Source organism: Amblyomma mixtum, chromosome 2 (assembly GCF_055824585.1).
Source record: "Amblyomma mixtum isolate Tamu chromosome 2, ASM5582458v1, whole genome shotgun sequence".
Taxonomy (NCBI): domain Eukaryota; kingdom Metazoa; phylum Arthropoda; class Arachnida; order Ixodida; family Ixodidae; genus Amblyomma; species Amblyomma mixtum.
This window is the reverse complement of record NC_143013.1, coordinates 281,961,016-281,987,171: the sequence shown is the minus strand read 5'-3', so window position 1 is coordinate 281,987,171 and position 26,156 is coordinate 281,961,016. Positions and strand designations below refer to the sequence as shown.

Here is a 26,156-nt window from a genome sequence, read left to right as displayed (position 1 = left end):
GTGTTTAGTGTTATTCATTCAGCGCCAGAGAACAAACTTTAGCGCAGTCGCTGCAAAAAACACGCTCCTTGAGATGAGTTCGGTGAACCCGGCCCAAACACATTTCATGCCATCCACGCGCGAAGTATCCATGTCAGGGCTTCGGGAAATAAGATCAGCGCGCATGAGAAGGAAGGTATTGGTGTGTTACTCAACGTGCTAATAAATCTTGCAGCTATGTAATAATATATTTAATGTCACAGTCAGTGCGTCAAGCGCAAACGATATATTCGGTTGTTCTGCTTAAGAAGGCGTTACATGAACTTCATGCAAGTTTTTACAGCCAATTCTTGTTATGTTAGTAATGTCTTGGAGAAAAACATCTGTTTCTTAAAAGGGTCTGTCAAGAGCGATTAGGTACTAAAAGTAACCTAGTCTGAAAGTTTCTGCCACCTTCAAAATTTCTGCGCACGTAAAATGTTTACCGATTATGATCAACATCAATTCCGAGTGCCAGTTTCGTCGCCCGCGTAGCCCCATGCCGCTTGAGTTATACTTTCTGCGATGAAGTATGCTGACTGAATGCGACACAAAATTCGCCCTTAAGAAAGAGGTGTACGCCAACGCAATATCCTTCATGCAGCAGTATTGTAGCTAAGCCCAACCTCTCTAACCTGAACACGCTTGCACTTCGAGTGCAAGAGCACCAAGTAGCCGATAATCACTACGCCTACACTGGAAAGAAATACAAATGAAGCAACGAGGAGTGGATCTCAATACAATGAATGAATGAATCAATGATATAATTAATTATATATTAATTAATTGATTACTTTTATGAATTGTAAAACAGCGCAATCAAAGACGAGACACAAGAGAAGGACAAAACTCCAGCGCTGGCGTTCTGTGCCGACCAGATCGGCGACTGAATTCATGGGTGTTTTTCTCGTGAAATCGGCTCACGACCAACGGGCTCCACGCATTGTCAAAAAATTCCCGGCCATTTGTCCGCAGCAAAAATATGTGCGAGAAGCTTTGCGAACTACCAAGGTTTGATTATCTGCTATTGCTCCGACTATGGAGCCACTTATGCATACAGATGGGGCAATGAACTTGATTTTAATTCAGGCTAGGTTGCCTCAGGAATACTACCGAATAAACGTGTGAGAAAGAGTAGAAAACTTGCATTAAGCCTCAAGGCTCGTTACATATTTAGTGCTGAACGAATAACAATTTCAGCGAACAACCTAAAAAAATAACTCAGAAATCCTGCTTGTTTTCTGAAAAAGCTTGGCATTTCGGCACTGAGTTGGGAAAACCGATTTCCATGCAGCCCCAGTTCCAGACCTGGTGATGCCGTATGTCTGACTTGTGCAAAACAGGTTAGAAAATTGCTTTTTGTAGCAGGTGTCACAGGGTAATATACTCAACAACCTCGCATTTTAAAAAGCGGGTTTACTGGCTGCAAATGTGCATAAGATTCTTCTAAGAAAAGTTTCTCCAATTCTTGTTTACGTTAGTAGCACAAGAAATTGCAAGGTTTTTAATGTTCGTGTTTTGTTTTGAATCATACAGCTAGTATGTTTTGTTTATTTTAACTCTAGATGTCATGAGCGTTATGAATCTGCACAAAATAAAACTTTGTGATTGCCTTTCGAAGTGACTAACTTAGACGTTAAAGACAGCAACGCATGTATCAAAAACTCGACTAATTAGCTGAAGGACATCGACATTGCAAACCCTCGGACATTTGACAGTTAGTTAAATGTGGAGGGGCTACCAATAACTGCTACGCAATTACACTGCAATACCATCGCAACTACGTAGCAGCCACATGGGCAGCAAAATATTCTTTGCTGAGAATATAGTTGTGAGCAGCTGCTGAACAGTGCACACCGGATACCGCTATGACAGACGGAGGCGGAAAGCCGACATGTTAATATCGCCGAGCGATGACGTATCCAGGAGTGACAGAGCTGATAAGGGCTTATCAGCGGGGGACGTCTGAGAAAAAACAAAAGACTGCAAACGTGCCAGACGTTTCCGTGCGTCATCTCGATGGAGATTGCGTTCGAGAACCTTCAAATGTCAACATAGCATCGACGTGGATTAAAAGTAAATTCTAATGGAAAGTTAAAAGCCCACTGATATGATTTGTACAGCGCTGTAATTGTGCCGCATGCAGTGGTAGATATTGCAAGTAGCAGGCTCTACATTATTTTTAGCAAAAATGAGAGGTGGCTCATCGCTTCGCTAATTCTCAAAATAATAACAGCAGCTCTAACAATCGTCGTATCCTATGAACAGGGATGATCAGTCAAAAGTCTTAGAGATGCTTTCAATGGCAAGTTGTATATCTCCTTAACATAAGAGTAGCGCAAAACCCGGACGACGCACAAAAGGGGGAGAGAATACACACCAACACCACAGGTGCTGGTGTTCGTGTGTATTCTCTCCCCCTTTTGTCCGTCGTCCTGGTTTTGCGCTACTCTTATGTTATGGATCAATACCGACTTGCCCAAATTTCCACCCTGGTGTATATCTCCTGTTCTAGACTGCATTCAATGGTTTCGTTCGTTCTCTCGTTCACGTCCCTGTGCACGTCAGCATTTGAAGGGCATAGCTGATGCAACAACGAAGAGACAGTTGGGGCTCGTTTACCCAAACAGTTCGCGTCAGACACAGAAGACCATGATGGAGCATCTGCAAACTACCGCGTGTAAAATGCGTACTTTGCTTTTAATGTGCTCCCTGAATGTTTTTGGTAGAAGGAGAGCCAAACTTAGAAAAGTTATAGCCACATGCCCCAGGCCCGGGACGGGGACTCTTTGGCCGCGGTTGAGCTTTTGAGCCATTAAACTCATTCACAGTCCTCAGAATGTTCTTGGGTTACTCTGTGACCAACCAGGGCTGAGTCAAGCATTGAAACGTGGCTCCGATAACGCTTCATGAGGTCTAGACGCTTTAGCCGGTGCGAGGAACAGTTCCCACTGGCCAAGACATCGGCAGCAAAATGGATGCTAGAGGCGCTTTTCCGAGCTTTCTTGTATTTTCTTGAAATGCCAAGTACAAAAAGAAAATGCTCGTTTAACGTTCCAAACCGACACATGGTCTCTGAGGGACGCCATAGTGAAGAGCTCTCGATTAATTTAGACCACCAGGGGATATTTAATGTGCACTAACATCGAACAGCACGGTGGCGCCTGAGCTATCTAGCCTCCGCCTAAACGGGGCCGCCGAGGCCAGGATTGAACCCGAGTCCTCCGGCTTAGTAGCCCATCGCACTGACTACTGAGCCATAGTGGCGAGGGGGGGTGGGGGGGGGGGGGCGAAGTTGGCCTTGGAAGTTTTGAAAAGCGCCGTGACCCGCTGGAACTCACCAAAAACACCCTCGTTTTTAATGCACGAAGCGGATTAAACGGTTGTATTTTGTTTTCTGATAGCCCGGTCTCCCATGTCCGGTCACTTTCCTCTGCATGTCCGCCCGTAGATGTGCCCATATGCACCTGCTTAAACGTTAATCTATCCCTGTTCTCCACCTGTCCTTATCTTGTGCACACATATATGAACCTATGCAGACATAAAACGACTTGAAGCACTGAGCGCCTCTTACCCGCTAGCGCTTTAATAAACCAGCTTTAAATGGATGCCATGTTATTAATTCAAGTATCAGCTCAACTGGATAATAAAGACGCATTGATATGTATACTAGCGCAGATTACAGCCATGAATAACATAAGGTCTTCTATGCCAGCTCCGTTCAGGGAAGCGCAAGAAGGTAGCTAAGACAAAGAAATTTGCCACTGCATTAGGGCAATCCAGGCATAGCATGGATTAGCCGCTAAGCCTTTCACAGTGCTCTCAATACCTCAGACATATTATCTGCAGAGTTTTAAACGTGGCCGCAAGCTTGAGCAGGGCTATAAGGATAAGAAAGCAGCTTCGTAATAATCTTTAATGACTGCAAATTGTGTCTGCAGACTGTGTGCATGTGAAGCGAAAAGGTGGAGAGAGATCTTCGGGAGAAGTAGCTGTCAGCAGAGATAGCCTGGGAGAGGAAGATGTGGATGACGCCGATTAGAAACAGCGACCGCGCCGAGACAAATGAGATAAGCTGAATAATTATAAGAAAATAACGGCAAAATAATCTACTGAACATTGAATTTCTTTACTGCAACTGAATAATTGCCCTCCTGCTCACTTTCTCGGAGCGGAGAAATGCTTGCTAAGCCGGAGAATCCTTCATTGAATGAATGAATGAATGAATGAATGAATGAATGAATGAATGAATGAATGAATGAATGAATGAATGAATGAATGAATGAATCCACATATTGGTTGGTAACAAGAGTTTTCGGCATTAACATTGTGTGACGTAGACCTTCAGGTCACAATACCTTGCTATATGATTATGTCAGCCTCCTGTGACGCACCACTTGGGTCATCTTTTTCAGATTTCTTACATTTTTTTTCTACTTTATTGGTATTATCCCTACACCTCTCTCAGGACACTGCCCGAAGCCACACAGAATCTTATTACATGTACCGAGTGCTATTTCTTTTACGACGCTCAGTATATCAACTAGCTCCCCGTAATGTCGTCATCATCCGTCAACACAAATGTGTCTTTTTGTCGCTAGGCGTACTTCACGCTTGTTTTTTTAATTCTTCTAGTTATCTAAATTTTTGTTTCTTGTAAAATCTACATACCTGACATCCTTGAATGGCAATTTATTCACCTATTTATCGACTTCACATTCGGTTGCGCATTTCAGCCATGCATCACGGTATAACACGGAACACAGTTCGTTGTGGGAATAGTGCCAGCCGATACACGGGGAATGCCGGTACACCGCTAAGGTCCTTGCATCACCGAGAAACAGACCGGGTACACAGATAAGACCGCGCCGTTCTGTGTTTGCCACTCGACGCGTATAATACACTCCTCGTTCGACCCTGTTTGCTCTACAGTGCCTGCCGACGGAATCGGATAACGCTTTTATCACTTACCCTTCGCTCTCGCCTGCGCGCGAATTGGGGCCGCCACTTGCATGAATGAGCAGTGCACGAGTGTACGCCGCGTGCGCATTTCCCCGCCGGTGGCCGGCCCACCGATGGGGCGCGTTCCGCGGCGCGCCAACTGGCAGGCATAACGTTACGCGCGGTCACGGTTCGCCGCGGCATCCTCACACCGCAGTCGTCGCCACCGCTCCGGCAGCATCCGTTCTGTGGCGGGAAAAGACGATAGAAAGAAACAAAGGAAAGAAAAATGGTTATCGCCGCACACACGAACCTCGGTGCCGCAGGCAGACTACACCGCGAACTTAGTAACCTTGTGTCTTTTTGGGATGTCTTCCTGCTTCTGCCGATCTGAGAGCAACACAAAGTGTTGGGTGGTGGTGGTGGTGAAAAACATTTACTCTATATATATACGGAGAGATGTTCGGGGGCGTCCACTAGTGAGAAGCCTCCTACTAGATGGAGTCCCTAGTCCGGGACCCCATTGGGTGCGAGAATAACGACGGTGCTAATTTCTGGATTTGAACCTGGTGAGACACGATGCGCCCGCGAAGGAAAGATTAAGGACAAGCAAACGCAACAGCTACGAGGAGTAAAGATGGGCTTTTGTAATAAATTTGTTGACGTCCAGGGTAGGACAACGCCTCGCCACGTTCAGTACAGGAATACAGCACATATTACCTGGAGTCGACAGATTCTCTAAGGGTTTTGGTCCTGAAAAGGCCAGCTCTTAATGTCGACAAAAATATAAAGCTGGTATCTTTAGTATTAGCCTAGCAGGATAGCAGCGCTTCATTGAAGCTTTATTTTGAGGCATGCTTGCAATGGTTGGTTTTCATTAATTATGCTTTTTTATGTACTTACTTAATCCTGCACCGCCATTTTTACTGTAGAACACGGGGCCAACAAGACAAGATGTTGCCAACAGTTCAGATTGGAGGAAAAGCGCCCTTCTTCCAAGGTATTCAGACTTCAAAACTCATAGCCTCTTGGGGTGGCTTGCGTTGTGTCCGTTTCCTTTTAGACCGCTCATCTTGTCTTTCCACCGCTGTAGCGCTCACGAGCTGTTCGCCATCTATCTAAATGCGCTGGATGTTTCGGGCATACATAAGAGCAGTGCATGCGCGCAGAGTAATGTTCTAGCAGCTGGAAAGTTTCGCGTGATGGGTGTTCTTCGTTTTATTCTGTGTCCATTACTTTTTTTTATGGGCGTGTGCAATGTGAATTCACAAACGTTTGTACTGGTTTACTTGAACTTCTTTCCTGTTATAGTTTATCCCTCGTTTGCGTGTACTCTGAGAAGAGTAAGCACTTCTCCTCCCACACAGGAAGTAGTGCTTAGTTCATGGGCGCATAATACTACAGGTGCGTGACGTCCGTGAAAGACTGTCGCAACGGCGATCCTAAATAATTCCAGGAAAAACTGAAAAGTCATGCAGAGGTATCCTGACATACGAAAGATGAACAAATCTTTGCGTGACATCCCGCAGATGTTCGGACGCACACAGATACGACTATGCGGACTGCTGTCTGACATAAGAAAGTAGAAACAATAACATGTGGGCCGCGCACTAATAAAAAAATTAGCTTCTAGCGGTTAGTATTTGACGGGTTGCGCTAACAAAGTCTCTAGAAAGAAGGCAGAAACTATGGGATCCTTCATAAATTCCATGAATTTGAAACTCTTCTTTCAGAGAACAGAAATGTAAGCAATCTGCGTGCCAATTAATTTTGTACCGGCTTTGAACACAGCTTGTGGTGTTAGCATCGAACTACCACGTCTACAGAGAGTAGCATCCTTAACAGGCAACTGCTTGCATGAATAAACATGCAAGAGAGGCATCCTGGTTTCATTTCCAGCGGCCCAAGTAACAATGCCTTCCATATCCTGCTTTCATAAGTGTCTTCAACAAACAGCCAGATGATGTACTTCAGAAGAATGGCCTGAGGGGCGAGTTGGTGCATGATGAAATGAACGGCATGTGCATGTGGTGTCCCCTCTCTTGTTAGTGTCCGTGTTGCGCCGCCGTTCATTTCAGCCAGATGATACTGTAATATTTCTGTATTTTCATTTGATGGCAATCGCCAAAAAGAAAATCGCAATTTTTTCTTTATACGTGCACAGGCTATTACGGGCCTTTAATTCTTCTTGTTAGCCTTTCGTCTTTGTCGTGTTTCGAGTGGCAGGAACAAGAAAACAGCCCTTAAGGAGAATTCTTTGTAGAGCAACAAACAGAGGAGATTCCACGCTCAAGTATCGTCATGAACCTATCGACACCGGTGCAATACTTAACGCCCCTGTCTTCTTATCGACCGCAGCAATGTATTTCTCACCGGCATACACGGCGAATGAGCGGACGCACGCGAGACGAGACGGCGTGCCGGCATAACGCGAGCAAGCCCGCACTATCTAGACCGGAGGCGCGTATCTGACGGCATCATTGCATTCGCCATCTCACACTTGAAGCTGACTATGTTCGCACCTCTTCAAAGTCCGTGATAAGAGCCGCAATGCACAAGCTAGCGACTGAGGCTCCGTTGTTTTTACGGCCTCCCTAAAGATCCGTCATAAGGGCCCTTTTGCATTGGACTGTGGAGATAGAAAGAGGCTGAGGGAGTAGCGTACGTCAAAGCTGGCAGGGCAGTGAAAGAGGGGTGAGTTAGAGAAAGGGGGAGGGCGGGATAGCGGAACAACAAGAACGACGTATCATCGCATCGCTCGTCCGTCGCATGGGTTTTGCGGCGTGCGGAGTCCAAAGTACGCGCACTGATGTCCCGTGATTGGCACTCGGGGCGACACCGGATGAGCATGAGCACCACGTGACCGCCCATCCTGGACCAATGGCGAAGAGGGGAGCGGCTTCTGTGAGCGGGTACTTAAGCGGCTGCCGCCTCGGCGTTTGCAACACGGGTTCGCCCCTTCAGCTCATGCATCCGAGCGGACGACTTTGGAGCGACTTTTACGTGGTACCTTTTCGTCCCGATCAGTTCTCTGAGGCAACCTCGTGTTTGAGACCTCGTGTAAGCGTCTACCATACTCCGGAATGGTGTCCACAGCTGCGGTCGAGTTTATGGCGGTTTCGGTGAGTTTTCGGATCTTCCGGTTATCTTTCTAAAAAGCTTCATAGATTTGGAAACATTCAGTTGAGAAGCCAAAGGCTGCGTGCAAGCGCAATTTATGGCAGCCTTGTCGGGAGGAATGGTACGTTTTATATTTAGTTTTGCTCGAGCTTTTTTAATTTCTGATTTTGTATATTTTACTTTTCGTGGCTCTGACAAATAGACTGACGTGTCCAGCTGCATGTATTTCATATCTGAACAGCTGAAACACACTTGTACCAATATCTGACGTCTCCGTGCATTCGATCTGATGTAGTTCCGAGTGTCCGCTTCGTAATAGCTTGAAAAAGAAATAAAATTCAGCTCGTAGCGGTTTCATTGACCTGTTTTCAACGTCATAACAAGGTCCGGTAAATGAAACTCTAGTCTGTTTGGCAACCGTCTCGCACCTGTATTTCGAGCGATATGCAACTGTGGGCTTCATATGAAGTTGTTTTGTCTGGACAGCTACCTTGCGTGTCACGAAGAAAAGGTTGTCCGCACAGCACGACTACAGTTAATAACTTCGGGCCAATGGATGCGTAACCTTTAACGCGCGCTCCTACTCATTCTTTAAAAACCATTCTTGGCATTATTTATTTTTATTCTTGCATTGAGTGACTATCCTGATTGCTTCCACATACCCTAAAAGAGCTAAAAGAGACATGTCACCACAATTGAGTACTGAAGCTTTCCGATATAAACGACATTTTCACAAACAACAGAGCAGGGGGGGTGAGGTGTATTCATTGACCACCGACCTCGAAGTGAATGTGAAGTGTAAATGAGCACCTACAGTTCTTTATTGTGCAAAGAATAAGTGAGGGAGAAGCACTAGGAGGAGCACATTGCGTTATAAATTTCTCTCGAAAACATTATTCCTTCAGAGACGACAACGCTTCAGCGTTTCATAATTTCACGATTCGTAGATACCTCTGTCACCGTCGAACATGGTTTAGCTATCACTAAATTGGTTATAACCAGCGCTTGGTCACGATAGAATAACGTAGCTTTCCTACTTAAAACAACTTGTGCGAATCCGTTTATCTATGCTCAGCGACTTCTCCAAGAAACGACGAGAGACTCTTGAGTACACTCATCTCTGAATTAGGTGGCACAGTTGTTAAATGCCCCTCCTGCAGTGTCCTTAAAACGCCTATGCTTGTTTATAAAGTTAGCAGTCGCTCGCATATAAGCCTGCGTCGATGTCTTTTCCAATTACTTTTAAACTATAATCAGAAGGGAAGAAGTCGATTGATCGCCACGCTGTTCTTCCTTGTCGTTGTGTGCAGTGTCGGGACGTGACGAGCTTGAACCTGACTGACAGGTGTGAGTTCGTTCGTTCTGAGCCATCATGTGTGCCCAACATGGGCTTCGTGAACTACCTGGAGATGATCTACTGCCTCCTGGGCCCGGAGCACTACGTGGAATCTCTACTGCTCACGGTGAGTGCGTCTTTACCTTTACCCTTCGCGTACTGGCACCCTTTTAAAATAAATGTAATTATCTATTTGCTTCTAAGCTGGCCGGTGACGAAATATATTTTTTGAACGCCATTCGGGAAATGTCTGCGTGTAATAATGAAGACATGTTCATATTTGTGCTGTTACTAAGTAACACGCCTTTGACATGGATTGTCACTAAGTCCCGCTTAGTTAGCTAGCTAGGAGATGCATGATTTTGCTGCAGAGGAGGGGTTCCCTCAATGCAAGGCGGAATTATGACGGAAATGAAATCAATAGAAATGTGCATGTTCTGAGATACCGGTGCTCGTTAGGAAACCACATGAGGGCGAACATAATTGTCTCACTGTCAAAGTGCACCTGCCACGCGTGGATACTGACAATATTTATCCAGGCACGCAGGAAAACTACATCCAGATCCCTTTTAACTGACACCATGAAAAAAGTGTTTTGGAAGCTGAAACGTTAGGTCTTTTAGAAGCGTTAAATACATTAGATTTAGTTTCCTGCTTTATTTTCCTGATTTAGTTTCCTAGAAGTCTGCTTCACTGTTTAGTAGTTTTGTGCAAGACGAGTACCGGGAGCTATGACGTCATTTTATAGACGTGCCATACGCAGCGCTACGGACGTTATAACGGTGGTGCACAAACAAGATTATGAGCAGTCTTGGTAGAGATAAGAGCAATCGTGTCGGCTTATGGCTTGGGCTGGTGAGATTACACCATCACGCGTTCAACTCTGGATGACCCAGATTACGCCCTAAGAGTACTGGCTGGAAAGCTGTACGGAAAGCAGCCAAAGACATGCGGTGCATATCTGAGTCAACATAATTCAGAGAGCACAAGATCCATGCTAAATGGATTATGGCAAAATTTAGGTACTTCGAACCAAATTGCAACGGTCAACTGCAGCATTGCAGGGTGGTTATATTATGCAATGACAAAATATATTCCAGCATCCAGCATTGATTTTAGGCGAAGATGCACTTGTCAGTATACCCTGTGTTTTTAGCTTTTTAAGGGAAGCCAGTATTCATCAACTCTAATTTACTCACCCTGTGCTTCACTGCATACAGTTATACACCTCAGCCACTTTCTCAATCATGAGAAGGAGGCTGAGGTCTTTATCTGAGTTGTTGGGAGCCTCGAAATCCTTGCCGAGCCAAGGATGTCTGCGGAGGTAACCCAACCTTTAAAAGTTTCTCGATCAGACATTTTTAAAATTCTTGTCTTTTATCAGCTAGTTAGTAAAAATAAACTTTAGACCCTTTACGCCAACGTTTTTATCCACTTTGTTTTCAAACTCTGCTCAAGCATATTTTTTCCATACCTTGTTCTTGGCGCATGATAGCCTTAGCTGCTTATGTGCCAATAAACCCAACACAACACAACACAACAAAATATACTTTGCTGCTTCATTCAATGGAGATTCTACGCGCTAAGATATGAGCAAACTAGTTGGAAATACGCACCCAATCAGCACAGGTAATCGACCCAACGTTGGAAATGTACGCACCCAATCAGCACAGGTAATCGGCCCAACGTTGGAAATGTATTGGCGAAGATCGATCCCATACAAAGGAGCAGACTGAAATCATCCACTTTCAATATAAGGCCGGTTATTTGTGCTGCTTGTTTCCGGCGAGACAACACGCGACTATGTAAAAGTTATGCGGGACAAAACTCCGTTTAGCATGTTCTTTTTAATGCAGGATGCATTTGGTGCTGCTTTCTGAGGCTCTTTGTCCAGAGATGCTGAACTGAAAATGTTCAAATGTTTCGCACTCTGAACTTTCACAAGGAGTATTAAAAAAGCAGCAATAAAACATCTTTGGTATCGCCGTATAAGGTATAATTTTATGCCTTCTTGTAAATAATTTGTAAGTTACTAAACACGATTTAATTGCATTCACAGGCTAATTAAATTCTGTTGGTGATAGGGTAATAGCACGGCAAACTTTCTGGACGTAGACGAAGGCTCGAGACAAGAGCACGAACCTCCGCAGCGAGTCGAGTAGAGGCTTTCTTTGTGTACTCCCGCACCTAGCCACCTCCATTTCCTCCAGCGGAATGACGTGACCGCAGAGAATAAAAGGTTGCTGTTGGCGTGAGGCAGGATGACAACCTGAAGCCGGCCTTCTCTATAGGTTGTCTTTACCCAGTTTTTTTTTCTCAGATGGTTTCGACATCATGTATCTCTCTTATGGTTTTCTATTACTTCACCTGATTGATATGAAATAATAAAATGAAAGCTCAATTGTGGTGACAACTCAGATGAATTTACACCACCCAAGGAGAAGGTTGCAACCGAGCGAGAAACAAAGAACGTCTGCGAGCGTCACGTCGGTGGATCGTCCCTAAATTCTTTCTATGTCAGACTCATTTAGTGCACGGTGTGAAGGACTGTTAGCACTGGCAACTCCTGTATATTTCAAAGCCTGTATATTTGCCCACCCAGTCTCAGTCCGGTCACGTGACGTTCCGCTGGACTGCGCCTCGTCCCGGAGACTGAAGCGCCTCGTCTCGCCACAGCCTGAGTGACGTAACAATGGGCTCCCGCTGTAGCGCATCACATAGCGGATGATCGGTGAACGAAGCGGCACGCTTTTCCTATTGGAAAGCCTATGCTTTGATAGCAGTTGAAAATACGGTAATCGCTCGCAGTAGTTATCGATCACCGAACATTGTTCAGCGTTTTAGGGAAAGACTAGGTTTGTGCGTACCTTGGTACCAGCACTAGGTACCAGCTCAGCGCTTTGCTAGTTCCACTTTACGGTTACCCAGTGACAATATCTGCGCGACCTTTCCCATTTACAGGTGGCCTGGTTGCTAGTGCTCTTCGTAGGTCTTGGAGTTACTTCAGGAGACTTGTAAGTAATCGTTGTTTATTTTTTCTTTCCATTGCCCAAGTATTATTTTATTGGTGCGCCACCCTTGAATTTTTTTTCTAAGCAATCTCTAATTACTGAAAGCGCAGCTAGTGCAGTCTATAAAGTGGAGAAGAAACGTGTTCAGTATTGTAACACACTTCTTAATGCATCATCTCAGTGGGGTATGGCTGGAACTGAGAGAATACAGTTTTAGAAAGGCAAATACTACTAGACAAAGAAAGTGAAACAAACGGACCAGGCCATTGCTACTGTTTTTAGAAGGACAGCCTGTCTCACTGCTTTCCTATTCTTTGCAACCGTAAATGGCACACCATAGACTGACGACAAGAAAGCTACGCGAAAATTTGGCACAACTGTTAAGAATACGTGCTGGAGATGCACAGTTTTAGTGACTTTATTTGGTGCACTGCGCCGAGTGACGAGGTGCAGCATGAATATGACCGAAAACTTCTTTCGCACCTTCTACTTGCTCCTCCTACGACCTTGGCAACTCAATGCTTTCTGAAGAAAGCCTGTGTGGCAGCCGTAGTGCTTCAGTATGAACCGTAGGATCGTTTTGTTTGGTCTTAGGGGTGCTTTTTGTTCACAAGTTAAATTTTAATTTTATGCAGTGCAATGACTTTTTGTCACTTTTTTCAGCCTGACACCAGCGCTGTTCGTGATCTCAAAGACGCTCCATATGTCCCAAAACATGGCAGTATCCTTTTCTGGTTGAAATCAGCGGTCTGCTCTTGTAAGCAAGCCATACCGGTGTCATATAATAGTGAGATGCTTGCTGTCAAACTGGCCTAGATTTCTTTTACTAGTATAACTGAGTTGCACTGATGCTCCGTTTTAAAAACTAATTCATGTGCATGTTTCCTGCACGTTATAAGAATTTGGTCAGACTGTTTCTTAACTCCTACGAACCGTCATTTCCGTTAGTACCATGTGACTTCCGGTATCAGATGAAGCCGCAGATATCTTTTTGTGAGTGAAATTTTGTAAGTACAGCAACATGCACAGAGCTTTGCTAATACACAGTGAACATTTAAAAGTGCTTTACAAATCGCTCACACAAATTTTAGTCTGTCCCGCTACCATTGCGAAATAATTGCAAGAATCCATGTTCTGCGAAGCAATTATACTGCCTTGACTGGAGCGTAGGGCGTAACACTCCTGGCGTTCGGCAATGGCTCTCCAGACATATTTGCTGCCTTAGCTGGAGTGAGGCAAGGATCGTACGAGCTCGTCATTGGCGGCCTCATTGGTGGGTACCATCTTGAGTCTAACTTTAAAGTTTTCAGCATGCATCTTTCTGAAGGCTGCCGTCACAGAAAACTCCTTTCGGCAGCTAATTGTGCAGAAATTCTTTGAGTATAACGTTATTTCTTCTAGAGAATAAGCAAGCTATTCCTCTTATACTGTTCATGTTGAAACAATGTAAAAGTAGCAACAATATGGACGATCACGCTGAGTAACATCTCAGCGAACATTCACGCCGGCTAAAATCTGTTTTTCATTAAAGAGCTCTCTTTCTCTCACTCTGTGGTATCATTTATTGTTTCTTCCTACCACTGTCGGACATACTGGACATGATTTTAGAATGTTTCTAATAATTTTATTTTCCGAATGAAGGATCCACTGGCTAGTCCAAACAACAGCACAGGTATAGTAGCTTGCGAGTATGTAAGGTATAAAGGTATAATAGGCTCTGCCTTTAAAAAGAGAAGGTTTAGTGAAATTCATGGGCAGATTGGTGCTGAAATATGGAAACACCTACGCTGTTTTGGTTCTTAAGTGTGCCCAGAGAGTTGCCTGATCTCTCTATTCATATATGCTACTGACTCAGCTGGTTACAGTTACTTCAAATTGACTGCGAGCATTTTTAATACTTGTTCTTTAATACAGATACTCATGAAAATGGCTCTTCTTGTACCTGCTACCTTAAAAGAACGTGAGCTTTGCTGAATAGATGCAGCAGCCGTATTTTTCTCACTGAATCATTAATTTTAGAGAGCCCGTTTAACGTGTATGTGTGCTCATATGCAGGTGGAGGAATATTCGTAACAACAGTCGTAGCTGGCTCGGTCTTTCTGACGAAGCCCTTTAAGCTGGCGGCACGACCCTTCACGAGAGACTGCGTTTTCTACTTCTCCGCTGCGGCCTGGGCATTCTACTTGTTCTACACGGGCGAGATCACTATGATGCACGCTATAGGTAAGCATAACATTGAGTAGTCTCAATGAAAACCATCTCGTGGTGATTGCCGAACAATCGTGCATTTCCCTGTCAACTTTAGTTTCGTTATTATTATTAGTTGTCGTGAAACTTGATGCCTATATTAGAGGGTCATAGCATGGCGAGATCCGTTTCCGCTCAGCGCCAGTGCGCTTCCGCTGATTGGTCCCGACACAGCGGGCGTGCGCGCAGCTGTACGGCACATGGCGCCATCTGGTGCCTTCACGGCGATCTGCGCACGCGCAGTGACGCTCCGCAAAAGTGCACCAGGCAGAACTTAAGTACACTACCTGCCTTCTAGCCAGCATCTTGTGATTGTAACGACTGTGAAGTACGGAAAAAAAAAGAAGCTGGTAATCTTTCATACAAGCGACTGAATGTGTTTTAAAGTTGTCTGAAGTTCCTTTTTTCTTATGTGCCCCGCAGGTTTCATTTGCCTGTACTGCGTGTACATGACTGTGGTCGTCGTGAGTGGAATACTTTACCAGAGGTACCTGGCTAAAGAGCAGGATAGCAAACAGCGAGACCAGGAAAAAGCGTGCCAGGACGAAAAGCCTGCCAAGAACGGTAGGTGCTTCGCCGTATGACCACCGTTCACTGGCGCCGACGGTTTCCAGCTCGCTCTGGTAAACCGGGCGCCATGTCTTCACCACCAACACTGCCACAGCAACGCCTGCGTTGCTGTGGGTCACCGCCGCCGCAGCTGCTACGGGGTGCGTGGGACGCAGAAACTTGTATCTGAGCTTTTGGCAGACGGCTTCGCACGAAAGTGCTGCACGAGTCGCCCTTATTCCCTGTGATGGAAGAGGTGCGCCGCCACAGCATCACGAACGCACTTTCACCAGAGCCGTGGCTGCTAAAAGGTGGATCCGACGTTTCTGTGCCCTCATGCACACGTAAGGTATACTGCTGCCCTCGAGATCTCTCTTCTCATATAACCTCTTGGTTCCGGACACTGACCATTCTTTTTATGGTGTTTGCATGACATCTTGCAGGGACACCTCGAGAGTTGTAAGCTCTCAGAGTTCCTTTTTTTATATCCTGGCAGAGGAGGTATAACGGTGATCATTCGGAAAATAATATTGCCCTCTCGACTCTTTTATGTTTTCCAACTAACGCATTTTGATTAGTCATGAGAGTGCTCTTGATGTTTGTCTGCCTTCTTGCAGGGGAACCTCGAGAGTCGTAAGCTCTCCGAGCTCTTTTCTTTCATACGTGTGGCATTATGGCGCTGGGGTTACAACCGATACCTTTCGGGTAGAGTACGGAGTGCTCGACCCTTTCCTTCTTTCCATCTCGCTACTTTAGCGCTTATGAGAGTGCTCTTGCTGTTTGTCTGCCTTCTTGCAGGGGAACCTCGAGAGTCGTAAGCTCTCCGAGTTCTTTTCTTTCATACGTGTCGCATTATGGCGCTGGGGTTACAACCGATACCTTTCAGGTAGAGTACGGACTGCTCGACCCTTTCCTTCTTTCCATCTCGCTACTGTAACGCTCATGAGAGTGCTCTTGCTGTTTGTCTGCCTTCTTGCAGGGGAACCTCGAGAGTCGTAAGCTCTCTGAGTTTGTTGCTTCTGACATGTCTCGTTTTTTAGCGAGATCCCAGTATGATGACCCCTTGATATCAAGACTAATTTCCCGCGAGAGTGCAGGTTGGTTTCGCCTGGCACCAAAGCGTCCTGTATTTTTGAATTTTGGTGATGGGAACACTCGACAGCCATGTCTTCTTTTCGCTTTCTGTCCAGCTGAGGTTTGTTTCTGTCTTGTTTTACTACGTTTATTTCGCTAAAGAGTGTGTCAGCTGCAGCACGAACTGCATATGTTTGTTTTTGGTGGATGTGTGCCCGTCGGTTGAACACTTCGTCGTTGTGTTTACCTTGCCTGTTAGCAGTTTGTGCTTATGTGGATTCAAGAAAAGAAGATACCTTGAACAGTTGTTTCCGTTGTGCAGTAAATGTTAACAAGGAACTGTGCATCAGGTTGCTTTCACTTTTAGTTATTGTCAGGGGAAGCTGTTATTCAGCGCTTGCTGTGCAAACAGATTTGTTTGGACATGCTCACTGTTTCGATCTGTTGAATTTCGGTTTTCTACTGTTGATTTTGCAATGGATAAAGAAACGTCAAGCCATCCTATCCTGCTCCTGTTATTGCCCGTGATTGGGCAAAAGAGGTTTATATGGCGCATATTTTTTGTCTTTTATCCGCAATGCTAAATGTGTGGTTCTTTGTGAACTTATTCTGTTCGAGTCTCATATATCAACTGTTTAATCAGATAGCATGAACTATTTCTGAATGCTGGTTACTCTTGAGCACCGAAACTTGTGTGCATATCCTGCGTTCGAGTACTTATATCTTACTACCGTACGTGCTGTAGTGGTAGGGGTCGTAGGTAGCCCTAGACACTGCAAGCGACTTAAGTAGTCGACAAATCAGAAGCTTAGCATTGGCTCATTGTGCGTATTAGTTTTTTAATAGGAAGCGAATAAAGATTATCACTTCAAACAAAGCAGTCTTACAGCATGAGGTTGAAGAGCTAACAGTAGTGTTCTATTTGGATGTTCTTTGAAAAGCCTCTTGCTACAGCGATGCTAGACTCCGAAAATTGAATATCTGTCAAAACAATGAAGCGTACATTGCTCGAACGCAGGACAAATGCCTTAATTCTTGGGTCTTTGTCTTCCAGGCCCCAGCGCTAAGGTGGCGCCTCACCGCCTACAGTGTGGTGTCCCGCCCAAGAGCGTTATAGCCCCAAAAACACACGCTGGCAAATGCCAACCATAGAGCTTAAGACACGAATGTGTACGTACCACACGGCCAAGCTGCCCCCCACAAAAAAGAAAACCATCAGGTATCGCTTTCTTGGTCACAAAAACAGGTACATCGCAACAAACAGAAAAGAACAGGCAACGCGGACAAATACTTTGCATTTAGCATAAAGGGACATTGAGAAGATCGGCGCAAAGACACGCCTGACACAAACGCTGGCACCCCTCCGGACGGCGTAGAGGAAATAGCGATAGCTAACGGAGACTGCGAGTGCGTCCGGCGTGTTCTTGTGGCGCTCTTCTCGAGTCCGTTTATGCCAAATCCTTTGGTATGTGCCGAAGGTACCTGTTCTCGCAAGTTATCTTTACGTAGAAACCTGTCACGAGCCATTTTTCTTACCGAACTGTCTTTGGCCCTCCATTCCGTTTACAGAAACAGGTGTCGTTGCAACAGAAACAACGTTTAACGGAAGACGAGCTGTTCTTGATGATCCTGAGCGCAGCTACGTCGTTCCTATTGGTGAGTTCGCGTAAATTTTGCTTTCTTTCTGAATCGTTATTTTACCATCTCTCCTCCCGCGTCCCTGGTTTTTTTTTATGTCGTTTTTACTTTCGCCTTGGTTTTCCTCGCGATTCTAATGCATGTAGTTAGTTTTGACTGCTACCCTGTTAAAATGGACTGACTAAACGACGCCACACTAAGTGGTTGATCGGCAAGAAACTACGTAATTTTTTCTTGATCATTGTTTCCATAAAGCTCTGAGTGAAAATACTTTAGTGCAGTATAAGGTAATCAAGGTTGTAGCTACATTTCTCGAAAATCACAGGCGTTTATGAAATTCTACAAGAAAAAAAAATAAACGAACAGAGTGCTGAAATAGCCAACGGTGAAAGCGAAGAAAACAAAATGAAGAAAAATGGAGAAGTATTCCATTTTTTTCAAGAAATATTGCAATACAAGCTCATAGAAAGAGGTAAAAATGCACGGACAAAGAGCGATAAAGTTTAGCCATGAAGGGGAGCCATAAATTCCATAAAGAGAATCATAAATCTGAATTCCGCTGTTCGCAGTCTAATGCTGTTCTCCGAATTCATTTTGTGCAGCATTCAGATACTTGAACACGGAGCCACTCTACGATGCTGAAGTGGCGGAGAAAAACAACACAGAAGCAGAGTCTGGAGAAGGCATCTATTACATCAATCTTGGTGCCGACTGCCTTGAAGAGGAAGTCGACGGTGAGCATAGCTCTTCGAGCTAGACTGCAGAGGAAACAGTTTTTCTGGCTGTCGAGTTTGCTAAACCCATTAAGCCTGTCTGCCAGTTTTTTGCACTGCCCGTCACTTGTGATTTTTCATAAGCCTGTAACCTGTAAAGAAAGATTTGTTATCTTGAGGCAGCCATTTTCGCCTTTTACTGTTATCTTTAACGCTTAACGGCATAGTTTCAGTCTTGTGTTCAGTTTTGGTTATGCTACGAGAGTGTCTTGTGGGATAATTATTTTTCATGCAGCTTAAAATGCTAATCTAATTACCTTAAAAATCACCAAGAGACTTCGTGGGATGCTTAGTTTAAGTTAAGCACACTTGAGATATATTGCATCCTAACCAGAGATTGCATACGAATTATGCTAAAAGAGAAACGCAGCAAATGATAGATAGTTGTGACGTTCAGACTTAAGGAATTAGCGACTCTGTACTGGCACCAAGCAGTTAACTGCATAATAAGGGTGCTTTGGCGGTAATGGCCTAGCAGTACCAATGATGTTCCAGCACACTGGCAACCTCCTCTACGGACCTCGTTACAACACGTGGTCGTCACAAACAATTTTATCATAACTAACTCTAATCACGCACTACATATATGTTTCTCTCTCTAATGTTTCCTCATGACTAGCCAAACTGAAGTTTTACGGGTCTCAATGGGCAACGTTTATTTGCAGTGGACACGCTAGAAATCGTAGTTGACAAACCAAGAAGGAGCTCTAGTGTAGACAAGACCCCCTGCATTGTGGAGGAAAAGGAGGAATACTCGACGGGTCTTGTCCTTGACGTGATCAATAAGCTCCTGTCGGTGAACTTGGACGAGAAGGAGAAGGAGCCGTTCCTGATGTACCTCGTCAGCATATTTAAGGTAAGGGCCTGCGTACAAGCATGGTCAGAATTTAGAGATAGAAAACTGAATGTTGGCTTCTAATTTGTTGGTTTTTTATTTGGCTTTTATGTGCTAGTAGCCAGCAAATATGCAGGAGCTTTAGATGATGCATGCTTACATAACGGCAGTTGCAGACTTCAACTAAAGTCTCAAAACCTTGCAGTACAGTGAAACCAAGGGACATGGTAGTGATGGTCATCCATTCACCATTCGATCACCTCTTTCTAATACAGACTGTCAATTTCTAGACATTCTTGGGAACGTTTGGCTAACGATTCACGTGGTATCAACATATACTTTCAGTTGAGGTTTAATCGTTCAGCATGTGTCAGTGCTAGGATGAAGGTTTAGGGCGCTATTCAGTTTCAACAATAACATAAAAAACAAGGCTTTTGAAACCGATATCCAAAGGCACTTATGCACCACAATGCGTTGGCGTGACAATGTTGCTGATGTCTTCCACGTAACGATATATTTATCAGATAAAACACCCTTCAGACAATGCCTCGTATCTACCTTTATTGGCTCAAAGACAATACTGTCATCGTCGACGTAGATTCCGAGAGGGAACACGCAAGGTTGATCTGCAAGGGTTTAAGACAAAATGCCAACCGTTCACAGCAGAAATTGCGTGCACTGCTTTCGTACTGCCGTTTCTGGATATATATGCATTAATTGCTGCGCAAGCTTCGGCGCGTTGAAACAGCAAACAAAGAGAGGTACAAAACACAGAGTGGATGTGTTGCATGCCTCTTCTTGAGCGCCATTTGTTGCGTACCTGTTCTTGTGCCCTATGTCAGCGCTCTGTTTTCTCATTATGTTCTCGAAATTTCACCAACTAGTCCGGCTATAAGCGCACATCAGAAACTTTTGTACAGGCACTAATGTAATATAGAAAGTTTCTTGGCCCTTTGTTCGTGTCGACTGCTTGTTTGCTGGTGGGCACATTGTGTACATGCAGAGGAGAACACCTTGTTGCTATCTCGTGACAATAAATGCTAAGCACTGACGTCGTGTCGTTGCGTGCAGAGTTGGTTCTACGAAACGCAGGGAGTAGTTTATTTTCTGTCGGGTTCTTGTGTCGCACTACGCATACTTATTTAAAGCTGGTAATTGAGAAGCGTAGTTGCCTCCCGAAAGCGTCTCATCATTGGTGGGACGCCAACCTTTGTTTTCAACAGATCCCAGTTTTCTTCGCACTGGCAATCACGACTCCCGTGGTAGACCTCACCAAGAAGAACAACAACTGGTGCCGACCTCTCAACGTCATCCACTGCGTCACCGTACCCGTGTTCCTCGTTTTCGTCTTTGGACGTAAGCAAAGAGTTTACGGACTTTGGCAGGGCTTGCAATGCGCAGAGAAGATAATCTAGGGGACAGAGTGAATGCAAAGGGAAGGAAGGCTTATAGCTGGAGCGTGCAGAGACGAAGATAGAGTGAGAAGGTTCGGGATTTGTGCGGAGGATAAGCTGCAGTGCACGCTCTGTAATTTGGCAACCACTAAGTTGATGACAGTGCTAGCCCTGACTTGCAAGAACAAAAATAAATGTTTGATGGTTCTTGAGGCACTGCCTAAGTAGGCTGTCCTGGAGGCTCTAAGGCGTAAATGTTCTGCCCATTTTGACTTGCTTTCTACAAGCATCAAACTATCACCGGAAACCGTATTTAATAACTGAGAATCATGTACAGAACCCCTCGGCAATCATGGCCTAAAATCTAGTTGCTCTTAGTGGCGTCGAATTGTATGGGGTCCTTCGTTTCGAGTTCTTAATGGCCTGTGCCCGCTACTAAAACGCCAGCTGTCGGCGTCTTTGTACAGGCAGCTACTATTTCTCACGGTGTTCCACGATCATGACAGCCCATGTCACATTGTAGCAGCTTTGCTTCTAGTATCAAGTTCGTCATTAGGTCGTAGCTGCACTAAACCAATTTCTTCTCTTTTTCCTTTCATTGCTGCAGTGGGTCAAGTGGAGATAGGCGGCCAAGTACCTCTGTGGACGGTAGTGGCTGCTGCTGGTGCTCTCATCGGCACTGCGGTACTCCTAACATCTGAGAACGACAAGGCGCCGAAGTACCACTATGCGTTCGCCTACGCCGGCTTCTTTGTCGGCGTCGTCTGGATATACGTAATCTCCATGGAGATTGTTGTCCTGCTCCAGGTGAGAAGACAAGCAGAAAATAGGAAAAAGTAGGCAAATGTCATTACCGTTAAGTTCTCGTTTAATATAAATCCTTGCTTAGGCACATGCTGAATTCGCAGACCTGTCCCAATACGAGACCAAAAGATTATGCATGACGTGAAATTTTTAAACAATTCAAGGGTTCCAATGCTCCGTTATGTGCCAGTAGAAGAAGATGTCACATATTTTCTTGTACCCCATGGTATGAAAGGGAAGGTATGAAAAACAAATAAAAAAGCATAAAAAGGATTAATACATTGCAGGGAGTCCTCGTACCACTACAGGCGTAGTGGTGCAGCGGTTAAGCGACGCACCACTGCCTCCGTAGGTAGCTATTTCAAACAGCCATCGATGGGGCTTGTGAGGCCCAAATTTCCCTACCCCAGCTGCCGTAAGGCTAATTTTTTAGCAGATAGTTTTTCAGGTGGTTGTATACTCTCTCCGCCTTATCTCGAGCGGATGCGCCCTGCCACGGTAGACAGGTGGAAGTTGCATATAATTAATTTCATTGCAACCTGCACAATCAGGGAATTTAGTCTCGGACATCGGCGTTGTTTTGGTGTGACGACTACTCTAATACTATTGCAGGGAAAAAAATAAAGCAATATACATAGATCTGTCATCATGCGGGCTACCATAGGAACATTGAAAAATAGTCTCCGATTCGCAAACACTGCGCAACTGGTTAAAGAGAACCCTATAATCAAAATGACTAAGGTCTCTGTGAGCTCACTGATGGTTTCAAATTTAATGTCAAGCTGCAGTGTGAGAAAGCCCGAGATAAATAAACAATGGACAAAAAAGAACGTACGTCGGTGTTGTCTTGAATGTGTTCAATACCAAAAAATCTCTCGAATCATTTTTATTGATATATAACACTAACTTTCATTTGAATGGTGGCTATCGTAAAGGAATATGTTTGTAAAAATGTTTAAATGCTTGACATTCTAATGGGTGCATCGTGAAATTTTGGATTCTTTTGATCGCATGCCACCAAATAAACCAGCAGGAAGCATCGTATAGAGCAGGGAATTCAACATACATTCAGTAAGCTCGTATATAAAGAAAAAAATTATGTCAGAGAATCTTACTTAGCCGCCAGAAAGCTTTCCCTGTCTACCTTACCCGCCCCTCTTCGCATCTTAATCACGGGCACGCCTTTGAAGCTTCTTTCCTAATACAACATATCTCCATCATTTCAGGCTGTCGGGATTGTGTTCCGGATCAGTGACGCCATACTTGGACTCACAATACTCGCATGGGGAAACGGACTCCTAGGTTTGTTTGTTTTTTTCTTCAAAGAGAGCAGAAATATCAATGATGAAAACCAGTTGATTTTTTTTATTTATTCCTAACATTAAAGAATACAATGCTTTTTCAAGTCCCTAACGCAGAAAGTGAGAAATGATTTTTTCAGGGATGCTCTTGAAATCATAGTAAGTTCAAGGGATTCCGGCAATTTACCTTTTAACAGGAATCGTATCTCAAAAACCAGTCAATGTATACATGCTTCTTCGTCGAAAACACATTTCGTTCATTGATATAATTTCTTAACATAAAGGATACGTGAAATCAACTCCGTGAGATAAATTTTTCATACATTTTTCAGATTTCCTTGCCAATGTGAACATCGCAAGGAAAGGCTACCCAAGAATGTCAATATCGGCATGCTTCGGGACACCCTGTTTGAGTATCCTTTGAAAACAAAAAAGTGATTTCTCCAGGTTTTTGTTTCCAGTTCATAATTTATAATCCTACGGAAACTACAATAGCAGACCTTACCTTCACTGCAGAAAAGGAATGCTTTGTTTATAAAAGCAATTAAAACTACGGAATTCGTTTGTTTATTTAGCATCAAGTAGATTTCTTTAAGAAATCTCGAGCAAATATTAGCAGCTAATTGTTGTCGTCCAAAATATGTCTGTTTTCTAAAGTGGCATCACTTGTAAGTAATTTGGCACCTGTAGTTGTGAAATGTTACTATTATGACGAGCGCACGTCAAGTTTGAAGGGTCCTTGACTGTCATCTACAGCCCTCTTGCTTGGCGTCGGAATTCCGTCCATCATTCAACTCGCAGGAACAGACAACGTTCTCGTGGTAAGTGCCTAAAACCGTGAGGATTTTTCTGCCGACTCCTCGCGCCTATTAAATTGCATTGTAATTTTGTCAACCGCACTTACGTTAATATCACCGGCCATCAAAACATTATTGTCCCACAGTCCTTTTGAACAGCTGACTGACGACTTTCTCAAAATTAAATAGTTGGACCAAGGACTTTTTTTAGAAATTACGCCTCGTCATCTTGATAAAGACCAAACAGATTTATAACTCGCGTCTCAAGTACTTTGTTTCAAATAATTTATAATTTTAGCGGCATTCTTGCATCAATAATTCTTCATCGAAAGTTTTGACGGAAATCATTAATACCTGTCTTGCACCTGCGGTTGCTTTATGTGTTCTGTATTAAAAATATGATTTCGATATGAAATGAAGCAATCCTAGGGGAGTACAAAGAAAAACTCAGCACAGGTACGTCCCTGAATGTTGCCAACTTGGCGATTCAGGCATGCATACTGCGTCATGGCGAGAAACTCCAGGAGGAAATTTATATCAATTATCTGCCAAGAATACCTCTCGGTCAAAGCATTTTTGAACTCTGAGTGCACGGGCACGGGATGTACTGGTCACTGCGAGATAGAAACTAACATTGTTGCACTTAAATAACCTCAGCAAAATTTGAAATGGTAGACACTCATCTGAACTTTTTCTCGCTGCCGTCTTTTTCGTCTTCTTCAGCTCCACTACAGCAAGCTTATGACAGTGCTCTTTTCTGGCCTGGCTACCAGCCTCCTGTCTTCCCTTGGCACGATGATGGTCACGCGGTTTCAGAGCAAGCGCTTCTACGGCGGCGTACTACTCGGCCTGTACTTCACCTTCCTTGTAGTTGCCGTACTTGTCGAGTCTGGATTTGTGTGAAGTACGCACGTCAAAAACACATGGTCACACACAAGCCACGCATGTACACTATGCATATCCACTGTCCCCTAAAAACCTTTTGAAGAAGGAAATACGTACGGGGACTGGTATTTTCTAAGCTTTTCTACATGCGTCCCTCATGCCAGAGGGCTTCCTAAGCAGTGATGTTCGCCTAGAGGGGGCGGCAGTTACCGCCACTGTTTTTGATGGCCCAAGAGCCAGCAATGAGTTCTAAGAACGGATTATGGGATGTGCTCTCTTTGCTCAAAATTGTCGGTCTCGTTTTGGTAAAGAATGGTATAGAGAGGAGTAGGGTGGTACCTATATTTTGGTTTGGTTTTTAGCACTCTTGAACGAGCATTAACCGCTAGGACGCAAGCCATTCGTTGTAAAGAAACAGTGGGGAACAAGCCCTTCGTTGTAAAGAAACAGTGGGGAACATCCATGTTCCAGCTCGCCGCCATCACAGGGAACACTATAGCCTATATTCTACTGCAGAAAACCATGACGTATTTCTGCCTTGTAGAGCTAGTCGCCCAAAGAGCCATGACTTCATGATGCGACTATGTAAATTATATCCTGGCATGTAAATTATAGGCCTTTGTTGTAGGTTGTGAAATCATAGGCAGCTCCTGCTAGAAATGTGACACACACCATCAATTTGTACAAGAGTCCGCGGTATGTGTTGTCTATGTCTATTCAAGGAATCATTCCTAAGGCGTTCGCTAGCGGGACATTTTTACACTGGTTGTTGTACAGTTTATAGAGATATTTATTAGTATTTTCAAATTTTCGAACTCCTTGTATGCGCATTTTCAACGCCCTTTTGCGTGTTCAGTTCTCTTTCTACAAGAGTAAAGGTTAGCGCTGCGGCAATTTTGAAGGTTCAAGTAAAGTATACGTGTCTAGAGCATGTACACGTTCCTAGATCTTTGAAGGTGTAGTGTTGCAAAACAGGTGAAGGCAGCAAATCTCAAATGCTGCAGCGAAATAGTTTTTCTTTGCGTAAGTTTGAATCTCTCGCAGTGCGCTATAACTTAGGTTTTTGTGCGTGTTCAGCTCTTTTCTCACTTATCGTGTGTGATGCTTTGCGTTGAAAAAAAAAAAAAATGCATGAACGTATTTTTACATCATTGATGAAGCTGGCTGTGGTCAACCCTGAGCTCTATTGAGCAAGCACTCCAGTGATCAACACAACGCGTGTTTGAGTAAGAAGACGTTGATGTGCTTTTTCCTACGGGGCCCTGAGGCCGTGAACTCTTTGGTGTAAATACATGCGAAGTCGAGTCACCAATATGCGTTTTGAAACTTGTTTCTGAAAAGTGCATTTCTTCATTTTGCCTGTTTTTTTAGATGAATGTTGTTCATGTTTTTTGGTCTGTATTCAATAAATTACTGCAATTTTTTCAATCTTA

At 44.3% G+C, this 26,156-nt stretch overlaps 1 protein-coding gene across 1 annotated transcript; it reads left to right on the top strand.

Annotated features, from left to right (window-relative positions):
• The first annotated feature begins 7,887 nt into the window (after positions 1-7,887).
• LOC149364197 (mitochondrial sodium/calcium exchanger protein-like) lies at positions 7,888-26,156 on the top strand. Its single transcript, XM_089574182.1, has 16 exons — positions 7,888-8,081; positions 9,390-9,542; positions 12,377-12,429; positions 13,090-13,147; positions 13,597-13,699; positions 14,482-14,649; positions 15,097-15,237; positions 17,866-17,952; positions 18,537-18,668; positions 19,373-19,563; positions 20,766-20,898; positions 21,544-21,743; positions 22,967-23,042; positions 23,374-23,454; positions 23,798-23,862; positions 24,562-26,156. The coding sequence occupies exons 1-16, from the start codon at positions 8,043-8,045 to the stop codon at positions 24,739-24,741; spliced, it is 1,860 nt and encodes a 619-aa protein (XP_089430308.1). The 5' UTR covers positions 7,888-8,042; the 3' UTR covers positions 24,742-26,156.